Source organism: Phyllostomus discolor, chromosome 14 (genome assembly GCF_004126475.2).
Source record: "Phyllostomus discolor isolate MPI-MPIP mPhyDis1 chromosome 14, mPhyDis1.pri.v3, whole genome shotgun sequence".
NCBI lineage: Eukaryota > Metazoa > Chordata > Mammalia > Chiroptera > Phyllostomidae > Phyllostomus > Phyllostomus discolor.
The window spans coordinates 20,086,758-20,108,424 of NC_040916.2; the positions used below are offsets into that span (position 1 = coordinate 20,086,758).

Consider the following 21,667-nt stretch of genomic DNA (forward strand, 5'->3'; position numbering starts at 1 on the left):
CCGACTTCCCCGCCCTGCCAGGTGCATCGAGGACTACAAGCTCGGAGTGGACGGCCGCTCCTGCCAGCTGGTCGCGGACACCTGCCCTGAGGGCGGAGACTGCGGGGACAGCCGGGAGCTCCCCATGAACCAGACCCTCTTCGGGGAGATGTTCTTCGGCTACAACAACCACTCCAAGGACGTGGCCCCGGGGCAGGTGCTGAGGGGCACGTTCAGGTGCGTGAGCCCCGCGTCCGCGGAACTGACTGTTCGGGGCTGTCGCCGGGTCTTCGCCCCCGTAGCCCCTCCGTGAGCATCATGCTGTGCATCCTGGAGCAAGGCCAGCATGGCCCTCCAAGGGCAGGCCATGGTCTCGCCCACGGTCTCCTCCACGCCCACGCCCCTCCTTCCAGAGCCCGAGCGCCGTGGCTGCTCGGGGTGAGCAATGAGGCGAGAACTACGTTTTCGCCCGGCCCCGGCAGGGGCTGGACGACTGTCCTCAGAAGCCGCCACAAGATGCCCAGGTTCCCCGTCCCCTCGGAGTAGAAGAATCGGTGTGTGAGGCCGTCCAGAACAGCGGTCCCCCAGTGGGGTCCCGGGATCCCCACGGTCCTTTCAGGGGACAGAGTCCTGCCTTCTGCCAGTGCGCAGAGGCTGGGCTGCCTCATCCACGTCACCCCAAACCAGACATTGCAATAAGCCGAGTGCAGAGGCGAGAATTACTCTGTCTTCTAAGTCAGGCTTCTTAAAAATTTGCAAAAAAAAAAAAGTAAAATAATGATACTCCTCTCATCATTTTCATAATCTATATTAATATTTAGTGGCTCCATTATTGATATTTTAAATAAGTTAATAAATATTTTTATCATTCTTCAATTTCTAATAGAGTAAATATTACTAAAGGGTAGTCCACATAAACAGAAGCTACTTGGAGACCTCAGTTATTTTTAAAGAGTATGAAGGGATCCTACAAAATGTTTCAAACCATTGCTTTAGCCTATGTCTGGGAGATTCTCCACTTGACCCCACCCTAAGAGGGAACAGAAGTTCGCTCTCAGGCTGTCTGAATTCACCTTCCTCAGAGCTCATGCTTCCCAGGAGGAGATAATGATGGGGGTGAAAGTCTTGTAATATGGCCCCGACTGGTGTGGCCCAGTGGGTTGGGCATTGTCCTGCAAACCAAAAGGTTGCCGGTTCGATTCCCAAGCAGGGCTCCTGCCTGGTGGCAGGCCAGGTCCTTGGTTGGAGGGGGGTGTGAGGGGCAACCATTGAATTTTCTCTCCCTCTCTTTCACCCTCCCTTCCCAACTCTCTAGAAATCAATAAGTAAAGTCTTTTTTTTAAAAGGTGGTGTAACATGGACGAGCAGTTGATAGCAACCTGTTCGACTCTCGTGAGCAAACTGATGGACAGTTTCCAAGCCAGTTCCCAGTGCCGGTGGCTTTTTCTGTTACGGACGGGAGACTTTACTAGTGTTTCCCCTTTTAGCCCGGGACAGCGGCAGGCAGTGAGTGCCATGCCCAGTCTTGCGGGGGCTGGCGTCCTCTCTCTGGGCTAGCAATGACACCTCAGACACCCGGCCCTTGTGCAGAGGGGACCAGGGAGCAGGGCAGGGAGGGGAGGGAAGAGCAGTCTCAGTCTTGGGAGTAAACCTTTGCGTCCGGCGCCGTCTCATCTCCCCCAGCCCTCGCCGTTCCGCACACGCCTGTGTCCCACGCCGGCCGCGTACACCAGTGGGGCTCAGAGCAAGGGGAACTCGTGGTCCAGGGAGAACGTTTTTCATTGGAGAGTTTTTGCGGAGACAGAGATCGCCCGCCGAGGAGTGGGATCCTGGCCTGAGCGCTCCGACATGAAGGTGTGCCTCTGTTTCCAGGCAAAACAACTTTGCCCGAGGGTTAGACCAGCAACTGCCGGATGGCCTCGTGGTGGCCACGGTGCCCCTGGAGAACCAGTGCCTGGAGGAAATCTCGGAGCCCACCCCCGACCCTGACTTTCTGACCGGTAAGTGCGCCTCCTGCCCCTCCTTAGCCCGAGGACACGGGGCCGCGCTCCCCACAGTCCCACAAAACCCGGAATCTCAACCCCATGCATTTTGGTTCCGAAGCCAGCGGTTTCCTTAACGCACAATAAAAGCTCAGTCCTAAAACTGAACACTGGCGAGATCATTTGTCAGTAAAACTGCCCATATTATTATAAATTCGCTTGTAAAGTTCTCACAGTAATACCTCTCCCTGCTGGTGTCACTGGGGGGCCTTGCAGACAGGTGGGACGGTAGACATGTAAGAGTTCAGAGTCCGCGGCAGGTTAGAGGGAGTGGCCAGGTGATGGGAGAGGCAGAGGGCAGGTGGGTGGCCACCACAGCCCGGACACCCGGCACTGCCCAGTACTTACGGAGCAGGGCGAAGGGTGTCCGACCACCCTGGGTGTGCGTCCCTGCTCAGCCGCATTCTAGCTCTGAGACTTCAGACCAGCAGTCTCTCGGGGGCTCGGGGCCGAATGGTGAGGTGAAGACAACAACCCCTGCCCCGCCCCCGGTGCAGTTCCGGGCCCAGGGCCTCTTCCCCTGCTGGAGCTAAGGGAGGGGGAGGGGGTGGCAAGCACCCCAGGGGAAGCTTCTTCTTTCCGTGCCTTTCTGAAGACCTCCAGGGCACACCCCCTGGGCCAGAGGGGATGCTTCCGAGGGCTCCAGGGACCCGTAAGAGGCCGCTCCCCAGCAGCCCAGCCTCACGGGCTAGAAGGCTGGGTACAAGCTCAAGTCCATCGCTGGCTTCGTTCTTTTCCCCATTCTGTGTCTTCCTCATTTTATACCTCTATCCCTCTTTTCCTTCCTTTTCTGAGAATGCATCGTACTGAGGGTAAACCTCTTCAGATATCAAGTTATGTTCCAACGTTCCAATTAGACCCGGATGGAGTTAGAAACAGTTCTGTCGGAAGTGGCGTGCACGGTGGTGAATAGGGTAGGCCCTGGAGCCAGACGCCCGGGCCCACTCCTCACTGGCTGTGTGATCTTGGACAAGCTGCTTACCTTCTCTGTGCGCCTCAGATTTTTTACCTGTAAAAAAAAATGGATACTATCCTGTCTTCCTTATAGGATTGATATGGGGAATACATTAATTAATATTTGTAAAGTTTATAGAACAGTTCCTGATACACAGTGACATATATGTTTGTTACTTGAATAAATATACCAGGTGAGAAAGAAAATGTGGCCATGTGAGCTACCAAATAGTGTTTTCCCTGCAGGGGAAGGAGAAGGGAGCGAGAGAGAACACGATTAGATATATTCAGACCAGAAATAATAAATCTCATCGAAATCAGTTCCCCTCAAAAGAACAACTACACACACACACACACACACACACACACGGGCACACACACGATACTGGAAAATCGCCACGCGGCCTCCAGGCACGCCCCTACGGCCTGCATCGCTGGTGCTGGGGAGTCTCATGCCTGGTTTCCACTTCATTTGCTGAGAAACACTTGCCATGCACGCACGTGTGGAAGACCTTGCAAAGGAGGTGTGAGGAGCACATACAAACAGGAACTTGTTGTGGAGGGGAGAGGTTTTCCCTCCGGTCGCCAGGCGAGGAGGAGGAGGAAGAGGAGGATCCGGAGTGGTCCTGCATGCCGCCTGGGGCTTTTTGGGGAGCAGTGGGCGGGTGCATGTGAGAAACATCAGAAGAACACGAGTTCGGATCTGCATCTTTGGAAACAGGAGGAGATACAAATTCGGGTGTCCACCATAACGGAAACTTCTTCCTCCCCGTGCCCTCAGACCTTGCCTAGTTGGGCACACTGGGGCAAAGGAACTCATAGGGGTCATTTCCGTTTTCTCGGCCTCGAGAGAGTGAAGTCCAGCACTGCTCAGAGCGTCGAGGGACTTCTCCTGGACCCGCTACTGTGGCTGCGGCTTTTGGTTTTTGACCTGCTTTGGTTAAGTGGTACCATGTGGGCCGAGAACTCTCCTCTGATGGACAAAGGGATCTGTCTTAGCTGTTTAAAGCCCGGAATAACCAGAAGAGCCCGTTAAAGAGGGGGTTGGCCCCCTTTCTTCCATAGCAACGTCCCAGTTCTGGCAACACTGTACTTGCGTCTTTCCTGAGAGCCTACAGGGACTGTCACACTTTGTCTCGCGATGGTGCTGTTTATAGGCCGTAATCCCCATCAGCCTACACGCTTAGAAGATTTCAGAGCTAAAGCCATCTTCGGCATCTTCTCCACCAGCATTCCCAAGCACTGTTAAATGAGAAAATAGCGCTCCACTCTTACCTAAGTTCTCTCTTCAGCAGTATTTAGACAGACTGTAGTGGCCGCCTCTTCGCTTTATAACACCTTAGCATACAACAGGTTCCAAAAACTCCTGCAGTAAAAAAAGAAAAAAAAATCCTTTTTACTTTATTTGACCCAGCGGTTCGTAAACCTGCGGAGCCGGAGGATCCTTTTGCACATCACGGCTGTTTTCATCTTTCAGAATTACTGGTTGGAAGACATACTAGAAAATATTGATTTATGTGTTTTATCTTGCTGATTGCTTCCCTTTTTATCAAAATAAGAGTTAAGCGCCCTGAGCTTCAGCAGCCTTTTCAGTATTATAAGCTTTGTGGAAATGAATGAAGACTCGCCAGACGGAAACAGGTGGGAGCTGTTTATCCGCAGCCCGCTAGGCAGCAAGGGGGCGGGAGGCTGAGTCGTTGGCTCTCGACAGAGACTGCTGGGCAGGCCGAGGGGTGGGGAGGCCGCAGAGGGGAGAAGGACAGGGTTCAGGTGCGCCCTGATGGGCGGTGTGGACCACAGGTGGGCCAACGAACCGGCAGTGTGGCATGCTGTGTGAGAGTTGGACCTACACCGGAAGCAAGAAGAAAACTCGGGGATCCCTTGGCTATTAGTCAGGTGCTGGTCCCGTCGAGCCAGCCTTTACAGCTGCTACTCTTGGGCGTCCTGGACTGGTGGCTGGAGACGGTGGTCTGGCAGACTCTTGCAAGTCTGGTGTAGAGACTAGCTCCTCGGGATGATTACTGTAGGTGACTGGGGGAGGGGACAGCGGTCCTGGGCCCATTGTGCAGAGTCTGCATCAGAGTCCTGTTTTCACGTGTGGTCTGGCCATCACCCACTGGTGTTTTCAGTCTCTTCGGTGAAAAAGGAGAGAGTGCAGGGCCAGGCCAAGGAGGGAGAGGGGGCTGTGCCCACACCCGTGGGCCTGCTGGGTGACACAGGTGCTGAGTCGATGTGACGGTTTCGAGCTCCGAGCTCTTTGGAACTTCTTCAAGGTCAACCCAAGGAAACAGACTTCAGAACTCTGGTGACGACAATGCATCCCCCTGATATTTCAAATAAGTAACAGGAGAAAGCTTCCTTCCTTCTTTCCTCCTTTCCTCCTTCCTTCCTTCCTTCCTTCTTCCTTCCTTCTTTCCTTCCCTCTTCCTTCCTTCCTTCCTTCCTCCCTCCTTTCCTTCCCTCTTCCTTCCTTCCTTCTTTCCTTCCCTCTTCCTTCCTTCCTTCCTTCCTTCTTTCCTTCCCTCTTCCTTCCTTCCTCTCACATAAGTCTATTTGGTCATTTTTTTTCAAGCAAAACTCGGGGGAAAAATAATGTTTATTCTTGAGAAAACATAGTCAGAAATTCTTTGAAAAGAATAGTCATTCAGAAATGTATTCCAAATGATAATAATAAAATTAAATGAAAAAACTGGAGCTGACTGCAGGCCAAGGGCACGCTGAGAAGGAACTCTGTGACTCAGCCGAAAAATGTATCTACTTTAAAATATCCCTTTCTTTTTAAATAGTGGAAACATTATCTCTAAGTGGGCACCAGACAGCACCTGCCGAGTGCCGGGGTTATGCAACCGTGTCCCCGGCTGCGCTCTGGCGTGAATGCATTAAACAGAAGTGCTGTGTAGCAGTTCGGTGATGCGGCCGGCGCACCTGGGTGAATGTGGGACGCTCACCCTTCCTGCTCTTCTGCGCTCATGCTGCCTTTATTTTTTTTTTCTTTCTCTGCTGCTCGGCACCAAGGCCTAGGAATCTATAACAAAAGCATTGACTAAGAAATGTCAGGTTCACGTAATTGGGGGTGACAAGAGAGAGGGGAGGGGAGGAGGTGACAACATTCGGGAAGCTGTGTGCCTGCCTGGTGCTTTCTCTCTTCTCAACGTCCTTCTGTCCCCGTGGCTCAACAGCCTGCCGTAAAGCGGGGGAGATGCGCACTGTCCACCTGTTTTCCAGATGTGGAAACCGACACAGACGGGTTTCCTCGCCCAAAGTCGCACAGCTGGTTGGGGTCACCGACCTGAAAGGCAGGAGCATGTCATCCTGCCCGAGCCTCTCACTTTTATAGAGGAAACGACTGGGGTCCGAAAGGTGCTCTAGCCAGGGGCCCAGAGAGAGCTAGCTCAGGCCTGCGACTAGCAACCAGAAACTGCCCCCGACCCATGACCCCTGACCCCCGAGGCGACATGGCCAGTGGCCAGCGTTAGAACCCCGGTGTCCTGCTTCCTTGCTCTGTCTCTTCCCACTAGGACACAATTCCATTAAAGGGAACGTTTTCTGATATTTTGAAAAATCTTTATTGATCAGGCTAGCTATTCTTTTTACCACCAGACTTTTCGAAGTCACAGCAAGCTCATCAGCTGCCGTGAGCAGAGGGTGCGCGTTGTGTGGGACAGTTCTCCAGAGCTGGCCCAGCTCTGCTCCGACGGAACAGGCCTTTGGGGCATGAGACTGGAGCCTCACGCTTGGAGAAGCAGAATTTCATTTCTGCGCCTTGAAAATCGACACCAAGGTTAAAAGCCAGAGTAGGTGATAGTATGACAGTTGTCACAGAACTTTGACCTAAAAGAACATGTGAAAGAAAAAGTACCGAAAACCTTCGCCGAGTCTTCAGTAACTCATCTCTCTGACTGACGGAGGTGAAATGTAAGCAGTTGATCCGCTCGCTGCCTCCCCTGACCGTTTTTCCTTGTGCCTGACCAGTAATTATTCCTGTAGGATTCACACAGAAATGGAAATGTGGCGATCGCTCAGCTAATTTGGTCAGCGTTGACAAGCAGCTAATTAACCCCACCCGCTCTTCATCTAGTTTCAGTATTAAATTAGTGGGTTTAGCCTGAAGGAAGCATGGGTCAAAGTGGCACGGTAACTATGTATGCATCATTGCCAATATCTTCATATGCACACGCACTTCGTATCTATCTATGCCGTCTGTGTGGCCATTACGTTTGCATATGTACAAATATACACACATATACATATGCATGTGTCTATATACTTATTTCTGCAATATATGCATAGCAAACATTAGGCATAAAAATGAAGCTAAAATTGGTTTTCTAAACTTAGCAAGGTGATTTTTTTTTTTTGCTTCCTGTGGCCTAATTATTTTGTTTCAGTTGCATTTTACAGCGATGGCCAGGACTCAGATCAGGGGCCCCTCTGTCCCCAAGCGGCTCAAATGAGAACAGCCCGTTATAACCCCGCTCAGAGGCGGCAAGGGTGTGCTTCTTGACCGTGACCTTGGGCCAGTAACTGGGGTTCTGGGAGCCTCGGTTTTCCCATCGACAGGAGGAGGACCACAGCAAACGAGGTGTCGCCGTGCCCGGCCTGCCGACGGCCCTCGCTGCAGGGCCGTCCCCGCCCCTGAGCCGAGCTGACCCTGTCCCTCCTGGTAAAGAAGAAATAAGCTTATCCGCTTCAGAGCAATTAAAACTTAAATACTGAGCACGGATCAGTTCCATGGGACAGAAAAATCAATGTTATCAGGCACGTGCGCCGAGTCAATTACTGCAACTATTAAGGGGAGCAAAAGTCTGGTGTGCTGAGGAGGCCTAGCGTGTCACACAGATTTATTAGCGGGATATTGCAGTGGAAGGGGCGAGGGCCCCAGCCCTGCCTCGGACACGCCTGGTGGCCTAGGGCCCTGTGACAAAGGCCGTCTCTGGGCCTCGGTCTCCCCATCCGTAAAATGCCCACAAGGACCCGTGTCTCACAAGGACCAACTGAACTCACATGAGCAAAGCGCCGAGCAGAAGGCCTGGCGCAGGGAAAGGGTTCCATGAGTGACAACTGTTGTTGCCGTGACTCCAGAAGTTCTCTCCCGCAGGTTGTCTGCCCGAGACCCCCTCCAAGGGTTGGGACCTGGGCGTCGGTCGCACACACCGAGCCCATGTCTCCTCTGTCCCCAGGCATGGTGAACTTCAGCGAGGTGTCCGGGTACCCCGTGCTGCAGCACTGGAAGGTCCGGTCTGTGATGTTCCACATCAAACTCAACCACGTGACCATCTCTCAGGGTGAGTGCAGCTGGCTGCAAGCCATCCCTGCCGCCGGCTCCGGGGCGTGGGGTCCCTTCCCGAGGGTACAGGCGTTGGACCCCACTGTCGCAGACGCAGCCTGGAGTGTAGCCACCCTCGTCGCTTCACTCAGATGCACCCTTATAGGCAAATGGCCGGAATCAGACCCTTTGCTGAGGGTAGATTAAGTTGCAGGTTTTATTTTGGATCATAGTTGAAGAGGGCGAGGCAGGGGCCACTGAAGGGAGACACCTTCTTCAGCCCTTTTGCTGGGGCTACCCGGTGTGGAGACGGCACGCGCAAAAGCAGACTTTCCGTAAACCGACAGAAGGAAACTTTCCAGATGCAGCGAGCACCACGTGGAGGGTCCACACAATGAAGGAAACAAGGGCAAGGAGCAAGGAGCGGGGGGGGGCAAATAGGAAACAGCTTACAGTTCCTAAGCAGCAAGTAAGCAAAACAGATAACAGATGGACAGACAGACAGGTCTAGTAAGTTCAGGGAGCAGTGACTTTGAAACTCAGGACAAACTATTCTAGAACAGGGCAGTGAGGTGCCTTGTACAGATATTCTTGAAAACTTAGCGGTAAATGCCTTGAATCAAGGTTTTTTTCCCTCTAGCCTTTGAGCAATTCCGCTGTGCAATTTGCAACAGAGAAAATGTCCACAAATATGGCCTTAATGTAGGTTTGTGTCTCTGTTCGACCAGCCTAGGAGAACATGACTCCGCCGGTGCCTTCCTCGGAGGCCACCTGAGGAACGTACCGGACCTGGCCTCACGTTCGCGCCCCGGAGTCCGGCTGCTCTGTGGCGCACGCGAGACTGACTAGATTCAGGCGGTGTCGTTGGCACAGGATGACGAGACAACAGAGAGTGGTCTTAGGATCAGCAACGGGGAGGCAGGGCTTAGGGCCAACAAGAGCACGGGTGGAGCAGAGAGAGAGAGAGAGAGAGAGAGAGGGAGGGAGAGAGGAGAGGCCAGATGGAGAGCATGGCAGAGCAGTGAGACATAAACCAACAAAAGGTGATGCTCGTGCGTACAGAAGGGACACGCACGAAGGATAGAGAACACCTCCAGAGGACAGGAGAGGACTCAGAACTTGTTAATTTTTTTTTAATCACAAAAGAGTTCTTGGCAAGAAGAGATTGGGATGGGGATGCCACCGAAGTCAGCTCTGCTGGTGCAGAGAACACCTGAAACTAAGCCACTCTCCTGCATTCAAGAGACTCGGGCAGTCCAGACCCTCCCGGCGCAGGTGCCGTGTGAGTGGGCGCTTGGCAATCCGCTTCCTCTGTTGCCACATGCCTTTCACAGCCACGCACGGCCTCACGGGCCACGTGGACTTCTGCACTCGGGGTCTCGTGCCTGGACCAGGCTCTGCCTTTCTCTAATAGGATGCAGGTGTGGAGGGCCACAGGGAAGCAGGGCTACGGAAAACTGGCCGGGTTCGGCAGGTCTTAGACTCGGGAAGTTGGCCGCAGGCTGTCTTTCGGACAAATATAATTCTCTTAACCAGGGAGCGACAGAATCTGGGGTAGGCTCACTCCCACATACACACGACAGACGTTCCAGGAGGCGACACTTCATCTTGCGATGAGAAATGTTCTCTGCTGGTATTTGTTTCTATTTTAGACCATGCTATTCTTTTTCACTTTCCAACCCCCCCCCCAACGCTATTATTTGAGCTCACTAAATTGATTTAATGTCATGACTTGTAATTTTTTAAAAAATGGACTTAAGCAGGGGGGATAGATTTGGCAATGTTTTGTTTCACTTGCACAAAGTTCGCAACGTGGCCAACTGGCTTAAAAAGATCATTTCTTTAGCAACCAAAAGGTCCAGTGTGGCAAAATGGAAGCACTCACCTGGCTGGTAGTCCCAGCCAGCTCTGCCGTCCATGGCAGGCCACGCGGGATGGCCACTTCGGGGCTGAGCGGCCTGGGAGTCCTGGAGCCCTCCAGGGAGTCCTCACCTTGTTCCTGGCGGGTGTCTGTCTCTCCGTAGCCCTCAGCAACGCCCTCCACTCCCTCGACGGGGCGACGTCTCGCGGGGATTTTGTGGCCTTGTTGGACCAGTTCGGCAACCATTACATCCAGGAAGCCGTGTACGGCTTCGAGGAGTCCTGCTCCATCTGGTACCCCAACAAGCAGGTGCAGCGGCGGCTCTGGCTGGAATACGAGGACATCAGCAAAGGTGAGTGGCACAGGCAGCGACAAGTTTGACGCCCCGTCCGAGTCCCGGCGGCCGAGGTGCAACAGGACCGAACTGAAGCAGGGTCTGCAGGTGAGGGGCAGCCCAGGGATGCTCTGTGCCCATCCTCAACACTGCCAAGGTTTGGTTGCTGAAACCCAGTCTCTACAGGCAGGTGTGTGGGGGAAACCTCAGATGCAGGGTGATGCCCAAACTGTACGGTCACCGCACTCGTTATCATAGAGTCCTCCAGAGGTTGCCACCAGCCACCATGCCTTCTGCTACCATAGCAGTGGCCGCTGTTATGGAGTAGAGGAGGAGGAGGGGCGTACCGCAGTGTCCCCACCACTCCCTGCGGCCCGCAGCCCCGCCCCTCACCGCCTGGGGAGTCCTGACAGCACCTACTGGGTGCAGTACACCCCTCCTCGCTCCGTCCCACCCCGAGTTTGCGCCCACCCTTCCTCCCGGCGTGTGCTGTGAGGCGCTCTCCAGTGGCTCCAGATTCCGGCCTCACCGACACACCCTCGTTCGCTGCCTGGCAGCAGGTTACTACTCTTCAGTCCTCGTGAGTGTAAGAAATCGGAGTTTTACACCCCTCCTGGTAGAGAAGGGGTGCTGGGTCGTCCGTGCGTATCCTGCTGAAGCCGGACTCCTTTGGCATTGCCCCTCACGGCCGTTCTTGTCCTGGGCTGACCCTCGCAGCGTCCCGATGAGGCCACGGTACGGGGGTGCGGGTTGCTCAAGGGCTGGTGCTGAGATCAGCACGGCGCACGGTGCACACTCAGGAAGGGGGTCACCCTAAGATTTAACGGTTGAGGGACTGGGGACCCTCCGCTGTCAGTGGGCTGCCTGCCATGGGGGAGGTGGTCCCCCGCAGGCGGCTGAGACGTGCCTGGTTCCCTGTGCTCCGCGAGAATCCCCGCTCGGTGCGGCTCAAGAGAGAGCAGGGGCCGGAGCGTGCCTCCTGGCTCCTTTCTTCCCGAGGAAGCAACAGGCTTGTGTCTGCCCTGCCCTCGCTGCAGGCTTCCCCTCCCCCCCGCGCAAGCCCTGATTCCGCTGAGCTCAAAGGCACAAGCGCGGGGCTCTGGTAACTCTTCAAACTTCAGCATCTCAAAATTGTTCTGCCAAAAAAAGGAGAGGCACAGAAGTAAATATAGATAAGGCCGGCTACAGCCGGCAAAGCTTTCTTCTGTTTCCGCGCCACAGCCCAGGGGTTCAAAACCAAAAGGCTGAATCCCCGTGGCTTTCTGAGGAGGCCAGCAGTTCGAGGGTTGCCTGTAGGTCAGGGGCCGCCTGTAGGTAGGTCAAGGGTTGTCTGTAGTTCCAGGATTGCCAGCCACTGGACTGCTGGGGAGTGAGTGTGACTTCCCCCAGAATACCAGGTTCTACCCTGCTTCCGTCCCCAGCCCCAGCGTGGCCATGTCCTCGAGGTTCAACATAGAGCCCAGGAGGGAGCTCTGCCCATGGCCTTGGCACCGTGCCCCACCCCTCTTGATCCCAAGCCACCTGGCCACCGGGGACCTAGATTTGTCACAGTCCAACCGTGGGCTTGAGCTCCAGTGTATACGACCCCTTGCTTGTTACTGACCTTGAAAGATAATCAAACGTATGAGTATGTCTCTTCTGATCTCTCTTAACGGTTCACGTGCACCATCGGCCATCCCCGAGCCTTGCCTCTGCGTCATAGCGTTTGTCCTCCTGTTTGGCCTGATTTTTACTCTTAAATACTGTTTCCCTCCCTAAGCACCCGTTCATTCCATCGTGTTCCAGAAGGCCGCACGGAGGTGGGCTGCTCATAAAGATTTGTAAGTGCGCCGGACAGAGGAAGAGTTTTGTCTGCTCTCGGAGAGGACCCGTGTGGAGCAGGGCTGTGCACAGTGGGGGGGGGGCGGGGGGGAGGGGGCAGGTGTTCTGAGACAGCTGCACCTCCCAGGATGTAAAAGTGACACTTTTTGGACAGGAGTCCTTTGATCACATGTTCCTGCCTGCTCTAACTTTTAAAACCTTTCCGTGGAAAGGATTTCTCTGTTCTCTTGTGCGTATGATCAGATTCCTGAAATTGCTCGTGAATAGAGCGGGCACGGGGGTTTTTTGGGCGTGAGACAAAACGGAAGGAGCACAGCACCTCAGGGCCGGGACCCGGGGTCTCCCAGGTGACCCCTGTTTAGCCAGCCGACTCTCGGGATCCCCTTTGTTATGCCCTCGGTGGCCCTGTCCAGCTCTGATAGTTCGTGGGTCCATGGGAGACCCCCCCCTTAGGTGAGAAGCTTTCTAGGGGCAGGCATTTGGTTGAAGATCCCCCTCTTCCCTCAACGAACCACTGCAGAGCTCCTCCTTTTCTCCAGCTTCGCTCTCCCAGGGTCTAACCCAGGGCCAGGCGCAGGGCGAGGACTCAGCAACGGTTTGTCGCTGTGGCTGCCCCTGCCGGTGCCGGTGGCGGCGGTGGCGCAGGGGTGGGAGTGCTGTTGGAGGCCCTTCCGGTGGGGCGACAGCCCGAGCGGGTTTCATCACAGGCGCGGGAACGGCTTTAGTCACAGCTACACCTGAGGGTGAGCCCCACGACGGGTGTTTCGGACCGGATGTTGAGAAGGCCGCCTTCAGTGCAACGGCACCTCTCTGTCACACTGTCATTCTGTGGTTCGGCCCTGCCCCTCTGTGACAACAACCGTCTTTAGACGAGTCTGACGGAAGTGGGGAAAACAGACTTCCGTTTCTCATGGCCTACCATTAGACCATCTCAATTATTTTTTACAGTGCAGATAAAGACTACCAGAAGAGAAGTTTTCCAACCTCCCCTCTCTCCACTTCTAAATTTATATATATATATACACACATATATATATGTGTGTATATATATATATATATACTCTCGTCATTCCTCCTCTTCCTCCTCTTCAGGGTGACCTCTGCACCCGTCCACGTGTCCTCTCGCTCTCTGCTTCCCCGTCCCCCTCACTCACTCATCAGCCTCCTCCTCCTCAGTCTTTCCAACCTCTTCAACCACGGAATTATCCCTTCCTCAACCTCACAGCTTCCCAACAAGTAACATTTTTATAAACCCGCACGGTCCCCATTGTGTTCTGACAACACGTCACCATGAGATTTCTTGAGCAAGGAGAGTGTGTCTTTTCTGTCCCTTCTTCAACTTCTTTTCACTCTTCAAAATTTTTTCAACCTCTTCACTCAACAGAGATAACAGTGGAGAAGGAAATCAAGGCTTCGTAATCAGAAGTTCGTGCTTCCATCCTGCGATGTTCTGTCTCAGCAGAAGAATGTGTCTCTCCTGACCAGGCCTGCCTTCCTGAAAATTCTCTCTTCCGTCAGTGGTCCTGATGCTCTCCTGTTAAGAGGCTCTTCAGAAATTCTCTCTCTCTCTCTCTCTCTCTCTCTCTCTCTCTCTCTCTCTCTCACCATCATTCCTCTAAAGATATTGTTTAGATTTTGGTCATTTTCCAAAATGTTATATTTTATCCTTAATGTTCGTCTGTTCTTCTCTGTCTCTGAGTGATTCTTTTCTCTGTCTGCCTCCGCCTACATTCTGTGTCTTCCCTTCGTCTTAAGATTCAAAGCCTCATTTGCTCTTGAGGGTTCAGCGTTTCTACCGGACATTCCGAGGTCTCCCCACCGACCAGCACCTCTCTCCTCTGTGACCGCTGGGAGGGTCACGACCTGCGTGAGCGGGTCCAAATGCAATGTGAGGAGTCGTTCGGGCGGCCCTTCTCCATCCTCCACCAGCAGCCATCTCTGGTTCTGTAGCACCTGAGTATTTCTTCCACAGGTGTCTTCTCCTGTTTCCCCAAATCATACGCATTTACACTGTCGGCTCTCCTAAGGGATGTCGCAGTAGCATCCACGCCTGTCTCCTCGTCTTCACTTCCCGTCCTCTCTAGTCCGTCCTGTGTTTCCCCATTTGTTGTATTTTTTAAATGACACTTAATGCTGTGACTGTTCAGCTTGAAGCCCCCCACTAACTCCTCACTGCCGTCTTGGCGTGCATGGGACCTCCCTTCCTATGTTCGTTTTTTTATGTTGGCTGTAACAAATTATTACAAAGCCAGGGGTTTCAAACAGCGTCCTTCCTTCTCTGGCAGTTCTGGGGGCCAGAGGTGCAAAATCCGTTTCAACGGACTAAACTCAAGGTTTCAGTTGGGCTGGGTCCTCCTGGAGGCGCTGGGGTGGGAGCCCCTGTCCTTGTCTGTCCCACCTGCTACAGGCGACCCGTAGTCCTTGGCTTGCGGCTCCTTCCTCCATCTTCCAAGTGTCTGGCTCCAGTCTCTGAGTCACGTGGCCTTCTCTCTCTAACTCCTCCTGATTCCTCTTACAAGGGCTCTTTTGATTATCCTGGGCCCACCCACCCTCCTAATCTAGGATAATCTTTCCCTCTTGAGAGTCTTAAGAGTCTTCATTTAAGAGTCTTCATTTAATTTAAGCAGATCTACAAAACCGCTTTTGCCACTGACAAGTAACGGTCACAGGTCCCAGAGATTAGAACCGAGCATCTCTGGGAGTCGCTCTCCAGCCCACCACCTCCCCCGCCCCCTCTAGCTGCTGCGTCACCGAGCCCTCTCCACCCCAAGCACCCTCCGAGCTGGTGGCACAAAGCTGCTGACCACCCATCCCACACCCTTGCGTTTGCTCCCGCACGGTGTCAAGCCTGAGGCTCGCTCGCTGCCCCGGTCTGAGGCCATAGAGATGCTCCCTGAAGTCTCTGTAACTACTGTCTCGTTCAGAACTCTTCCCTTGGGCCCCCTCTTGCCCTGCTCTTGGCCCTCTCTCTATTTCTTTTTTGACTGGTGTGCGTTCTGTTGTCCAGTTTCTGGGAGTATTTTCCTCTTGGTTTAGTCCCTTGAGATCAGCACCTTAGTCTTCCTGGCTAGGATCTCTGTTTCTCACCTGCATTTTTCACTTCCCGCCTTTAGCTCTACAAATTTGACACCTGCAATTAAATGACACCTGTCCCAGTGTCAGGCCCCAGCCCTCGGGTCAAGGATCAAGGCACGCCCTGGTTTGGAAGAGGACATGGAATCTTTTCCACACTTCTGAGCCTTGGCGCACGTTGCCTGTCTAAACTTGTCTTGTCTCCTACCTCCGCTCACCCTTCCCACTCTTCAGGCGCCTGCGCAGATGCCACCCCCGCCCCCCCCCCCCCCCCCCCCCCCCCCCCCCCGCACACCGCGCCTTCTTGATGCTCCGGGCAGGGTGCTGGCGGCCTGTCCTGTGCTCTTCCAGCTCCGCCCGTGCACGTGACCTTAGGCAGCGTGCTTCACTGTCCCTGTCTTGGCATTTCCTGTACGACGGGCCCCCATGACAGCAGACTTGACAGCTCTTCCTATACTTCTCTCTCTCTTTTTAATTTAAAAAAATTAATTTAATTTCAATGTATTGAACAGAATGAAATGAAAAATAAATCTTTCTCCTGCTCTTATTCCCCAGTAACCCCAGACGCAACCATCACTACCAGTTTACTGTCTGTCTGTCCTCAGTGATCTAGTCCCGGCCGTTTGGAAGCAGAGCCAGTTGCAGAAGAGCAGATACATTGGGATCTTGGCTGTTTAAAATTGCATAGGAACAACCACATATTATATACAAAGTGAGAAACGTGTACACAATCTCAAACTTGCTTTATTTACGTATTTGTAAGAACACATCATCTGCTTGCTCCAGGATTAGGGATACAGGGTAGGGAATTTTATTTTTTTATACTAAAAACTTCTGTATTGCTTTCCCCACAACCAGCATGTGCCACTTGGACAATAAAACTCTCTTAAAACACTAAAAAATATATTCCGAAAAGTTCACGTTACCTTGAGCGAAGACTTACAAAGTTAAGTGAAAAAAACAAAACGCACAGTCATCCCCACGGAGAGCTGAACTTTGCGCAGGAACCTGGGAGGCGGTGCGGCCGTATGACCAGTTCTCATTAATCTCCGAGGCCTCCTGGCCGACACAGTGCCTGACACGTAATTAGCATCCGCTGTTTGTTGAAGGAGTGAAGCCTTTATTTTGTTCTCACTTCAGAAGAAACCAGGAAAGAACTATAGATCCGTAGATAACAGAAGTGACCAAAAAAAAAAAGAAAAATTGAACCTTCTTCAAATAAGAACTTCCAAGGGCTTAATTCTAATTCCCCACATGACATACTAAGCACAGTACATCTTTTTTCTTTTCTTTTCATTTTTTTTTTTTTGGTACTCCATTCAGGAGTGGATTTTCTGGGTCTTTCTCTGTTCCTTTTTCCGACATCACTTTCACAGTGACTTCGGATCTGACCTTCGCCATTGCCTGTTCTTGCCGCTGCTTTTGCCACGCGGCCCAGGGATTAGCTGGACGGACAGTGGGCAGGGAGCGAGCGCCTCCCTTCCTCGGTGCCTTCCGGTCCCACATCCACTATTATTCTGTTCCGTTTCGTTTCTAGCCAGTTGTTTCCTTTCCACGGGGAACGCTAAGAGGAATAGCTTCCTCTCCTTGCAAGATACAAGCAGAGAGATTTTCCCTGCAGTCGACCCTCTAGCTTCGAGGAGTCTTAAGTCAGATTAGAGTCAGATGAGGAAGGAACCCTACCATGGCCTTGCATTGCGGTCACGGTTGCGATCACGCAGGAGGCCCTGTTTCCCACTTGGCGTCAGTAAGTTTTGGGGTGGATGGAGCCCTAGTCAGGCCCAGGTGGCCTGTCTCCCCTGGATCATGGACAGACTTCTCTTCTGGCTGGACCCAAACCAGCAGCCGAATCAGCAGTCGGCTCTCTGAGCCTGCCCCGCGAGTGCCGGCCGGCCCGCGCACAGCCACCCCTCGGCATCGAGACGCCGGGGCAGTTTGGAGGCCGGCTCGCTCCGTTGTGGCTCGTGGCATAAAACCCCGATTAGGTTAAGGACACAACATAGAACTCCAATGAAGAGTAATAACTTCAGTCTCTGTAATGCTTTACGTTTTACAACCCGGGGGCTGCAACCAGCTCCAAAGGCTCTTTTCATGCACATTTACGACGACGAAGTCAGCACTCAAGTGGCAAAGCAATTATGGCATATAGCTGTTTTCTGTAAATGATTAATTAATTCATTCAGCAAATGTTTGCCGAGGACCGGCGCCGTGCAAAGCCCTGTAGAGAGCAGACAGGGGGCTGGCGGAGACAGCTGGTCCCCGGCAGTCGCAGGCAGGCAGGCCTGAGGAGGGCACGGCTGCAGATGAGCCCGGTGGCACCATAAACAGAGTCTTCGAAAAGAAACTAAGCTTCCCCGACATATGTGCGAGGATTTAATTAGAGTCTCGAGTCGCCGGGCTCTGATGCATGGAGCCCAGAGTCAACTGGATCTATAGGTTTGGGGGAAGGAGTGACTGTGAATCACTTTGCCAAATAGCTACCGTTTTTCCGAGCACTTACATCGAGCCAGCCACTTGGCTAAAAATCCTCAAACATATGCATCACTTGCGTCTCCCCCTTCTGCCGTGAAAGATCAGGAAACCGAGCATCAGAGAGCTGAGCGGACTTGCCTGTGGTCCAGGACTGGGAAGGGGCGGGGCCAGGGCCAGAAGCCCGCCTCCGCCTGCCGAGAGTGAGTGTGAACGCTGCGTGCTGCTTCGCCTGCCACTGCAGACGAGCAGGTCAAGGTGCGAGGGGTACTGGACACAGGGCGGCATCGCAGCACCACTGAAGCCAGGCCACTGGTCTGAGGCGAACCCCGCAGAGCCAGGCGTCAATCCAGTTAGACTTCCTGGGGGATCCACTCTGTCTTTTACCTTGAGTTTTCCAGGAGTGATTTGTAGAGTGATTTTTTTTGCCACGATCTGTGAGGACAACGCAGTCACTGGAGTGGTTTTCGTTTTCCTGTATCCGTAGCGCATCTCAGAATCTGCCGTGCCTACACACCACCCAGGAACTTGTTAAATGGATGGTCTGGTTCAGGAGCACTGGGCGGGGCCTGAGACTCTGCAGGCCTAACGAGCAAGCTGTCAGAGGACTACTCTGAAACTGAAACTGCTAATCCAAGGGCCACATTCTGAATAGAAAGGGCACATTTCTTTTTATTTTTAAAGATTTTTAAATTTGTTTTTAGACAGAGTCTGGGAAGGGAGGGAGGGAGAAAGAGAGGGAGAGAAACATCAACGTGTGGTTGCCTCTCATGGGCCCCCTACTAGGGACCTGCCCCACCACCCAGGCTTGTACCCTGACTGGGAATCGAACCAGCGACCCTTTTGGTTTGCAGGCTCACGCTCAATCCACTGAGCTACACCAGCCAGGCCAGAAAGGCTACATATCTTAATCGAAGACCAACAGGGAGCAGGGGCTGTCGTCACTCTTGTTCCTCCTGCCCCCCACAGGGACTTCACCCCAGGAGCCACCCTGGCACGTGGCCTGCAGGGGCGCCCCGTGGGGTCCCCTCCACAGAGGAGTGTCCCAGAACCGACCAGGACGTTTCTCCGATTAGGGCAGCGGTCGTGAGGCTTGTGCGCAGAGTTGAGCGGCCGTAAGTCCTTGGGCACTGAAAGACGTTGGAGACACGCCAGCAACCCGGATTAAAGGCAATAAGCCGACTTTTTAAAACTTCGTACGATAGGCAGCACTGTCCTCGCCTTACTATCTCGAGCATTCATTCTAGTTTTTAAAAATAGTACTCAAAAGGCCCCATTTTTTTTCTTCTCTAGAAACCGAAAATTGTCACAGAGTCTTCTATTTTCGTCTGGCGGATTATTTTAGTTCTGGGGGTGATGTCAGACGTCTTTCACATAATTGCGGCCCTGGCGATAGTGACGTATTACCCATAGCCTACTATTTCGTCGTCAATTATATAGTATCCTAGATTATTCTCTACTCCAAATATGTAAGCTTTGCCTTCACAGCTTGATTGATTGCTGCCTCGGAGGGGCTTGTTTATTTAAGCCCTTCTCTACGTGAGCAGCAGTCTGGGGTCTGGGCCTGTAATGGGGATGGCAGAGAGAAGCCTCCCGCTTTTATGGAGCTTCTGTCCCGGGGAAGAGAGACAGAAAGTGGCAAGCAGCAAATAAATGAACGCAATCATTCTAGGCAGTGACCGATTCTATGAAGAAACTAAAACCGGGGCCTTCCTGGAGGCTGGCGGGAGGACCAGGGGGCCCATGAAGGTGGCAGGCCCAGAGAAGACCCCTGTGGTGGGGTGAGGGGCGAGGTTGGTCTGAGGCCTCTTGGCCAAGAAGCGGCCGGCCATGCCCAGACCTGGGGGCAGAACAGTCCCGGCAGGGGAAAGCCATCACGAAGGCTTCGTGGTCTCCAGTATTCTCATAGCTTCTCGCGCAACAAAGGGCAGATAGGAGTTATGGGTAAATGCCAGGCTGGCCACCAGCACGACTGTGGCGAGGAGAGAGGCCTGGGTTCTCCGATGGAATGTGAGGAGGACAAACTCTGTACCTGGCGCGTGTGTTCTGTGTCCTAGATTCAGCCAGCTGAGACGGGACTGGTGTGTTTAGCCCGCCCTCCTGGACCCGGCGTGTAGACCACCGTTCAGGGGGCCAGTCACAGTGATAAAGACCCCAGAGAAATAAACATACAGCTACAGGCTCGATAGGACAGGGCATCTGTCTACCAGGACTTTTATTCCACTGCTAATTACTTACCTCTGCAAAGAAAAAAGTGTTGGAGAAAAAAATTACAAAATAAGTGGTGATGCAGTGGAGATGGTGCATCACACGGGGAGCCTGAACTTGGCATCACTTGGGGTTTTCGCATCCTTGAGGATGAGTGCCCTGTGCCTTAGGCAGCAACATGTCCGTATTGCCCATCCGCCTCCACGGCTGCACGCGGAGAGACAGTGACGCTGTTGAGGAACTCGGTTCCTCTGTAGAGGAACGCTCTGGCATTCTCAGGGGCGTGGCCAGTGGGGGGGTGTGGTCAGGTCAAGTTCCACGGCCGCCCCTTCTCTCCAAACATGTGACTCCCCGTGCAGCCTCAGGCAATACTGGTGAAATGAATAAATGAGTGAGAGCCATCCTTTTTTCTGTTCTCTTCCCTTCCCAAGGGAAATGACAGCATGCTGTCTGAGACTGCATGTCCCCGAACACCTTCCCCTCCAGCCTCTGGGCACTAGTGCACTCTTGTACGGTCCCTCCTCCGGGTCCACAGGTCTGCTGGTCGTGCGTGTGGAGGTGGGTGGGCGGGTGGATGCGGTTCTGTCCTGCAATGCGGCTTTAGAAAAACAGGTTAGACGTTAAAGCCCAGCGATCAAGCACGAGGCAGGGATGGGGTTAAATACTAGAAACTGGAATAAATCCTTGTGTCGCGTCCACCTGGGGATTGTTATTGCAAGTTTCCAGCTACCAGGTTGTGGTATAGAAGCCAACAATAGTCTTTTAACTTTAAATCACCCTTCGTGGAATTGCTTTTCTTATAGAGCAAGTTAGGTTTTCTTTGGGAGGGGGCGGTGATGGGCTCTTGTTGGACTCGATAAGCAATGTGCGTTGGAGCGGAAACAGGAGACATGAAGGTACTCAGCCCAAACCCTCGAATCAGCGAACCCCTCTCAGCTGGTCCTTCGGCCACGGGCCCTTCCTGTCCTTTCCTGGTTTCCATTCCTCCGTTCGGGGACAGTCTCCCTGAGTCTCACAGAACTCTTTGGAAGATGGTTCAATGCTTGAAAGATGTAACTTCACAGGGAAAATTTAAAATAAAAAAAAAACGAACATCAAGGAAATCAGCAAGAAATGGATCAGGGAAGTCACAAATTTAGAAAAAACTGGGAGGGGTTGACATCATTTCAAAGGCCGCCCCACCTGCCAGCCCCAGCACCAGATGCGGGTGATGGGTGCCCCAGCAGTGGAGAGTACATCAGTCCCGTTCCCGTTACTGGGAAGGGGAAGATGGTTTTCCAGTCAGATCGGCTTCCCCCTCTGAAGACTCCCCGGGGACTCCAGTCTCTGAAGACTCCCCGATGGATGTGTGGCTGCCGATGGAGTCGGGGCCGCGGAGACCTCAACGGGCGGCTCCTGGAGGGGAGACGAGGCACTCCCCTGCCAGGGGATGACACTCACACATTCATCCAGAAATGCGAGTTGCGTGTTTGGGGTCCTGGCCACAGCGGGACGGGAGATGTTAAAGGCAGAGCACAACCATGTCCTCTTCCGGCCTCATCTCACCTCTCTCCTTGAGGTTGGCTCGTCAGTATCCGTGGGGCCCAGGAAGAAGGCCAAGAACGCCCCCACATGGTCCGGCACGCTCCACCTTCAGAATGCACCCCGAGACAAGGGAGCAG

General features: G+C 53.3%; 1 protein-coding gene across 2 annotated transcripts in view; it reads left to right on the plus strand.

The window, feature by feature from the left end:
• The window catches only part of ASTN1 (astrotactin 1), a 272,757-nt gene that overhangs the window by 205,127 nt on the left and 45,963 nt on the right, over nt 1-21,667 (plus strand). For both annotated transcript variants that reach the window (XM_028530660.2, XM_028530661.2), the window contains exons 13-16: nt 22-216; nt 1,852-1,979; nt 8,156-8,260; nt 10,266-10,454. In XM_028530660.2, coding sequence (XP_028386461.1) covers nt 22-216; nt 1,852-1,979; nt 8,156-8,260; nt 10,266-10,454 — 617 coding nt within the window. The remainder of the gene's footprint in view (nt 1-21; nt 217-1,851; nt 1,980-8,155; nt 8,261-10,265; nt 10,455-21,667) is intronic.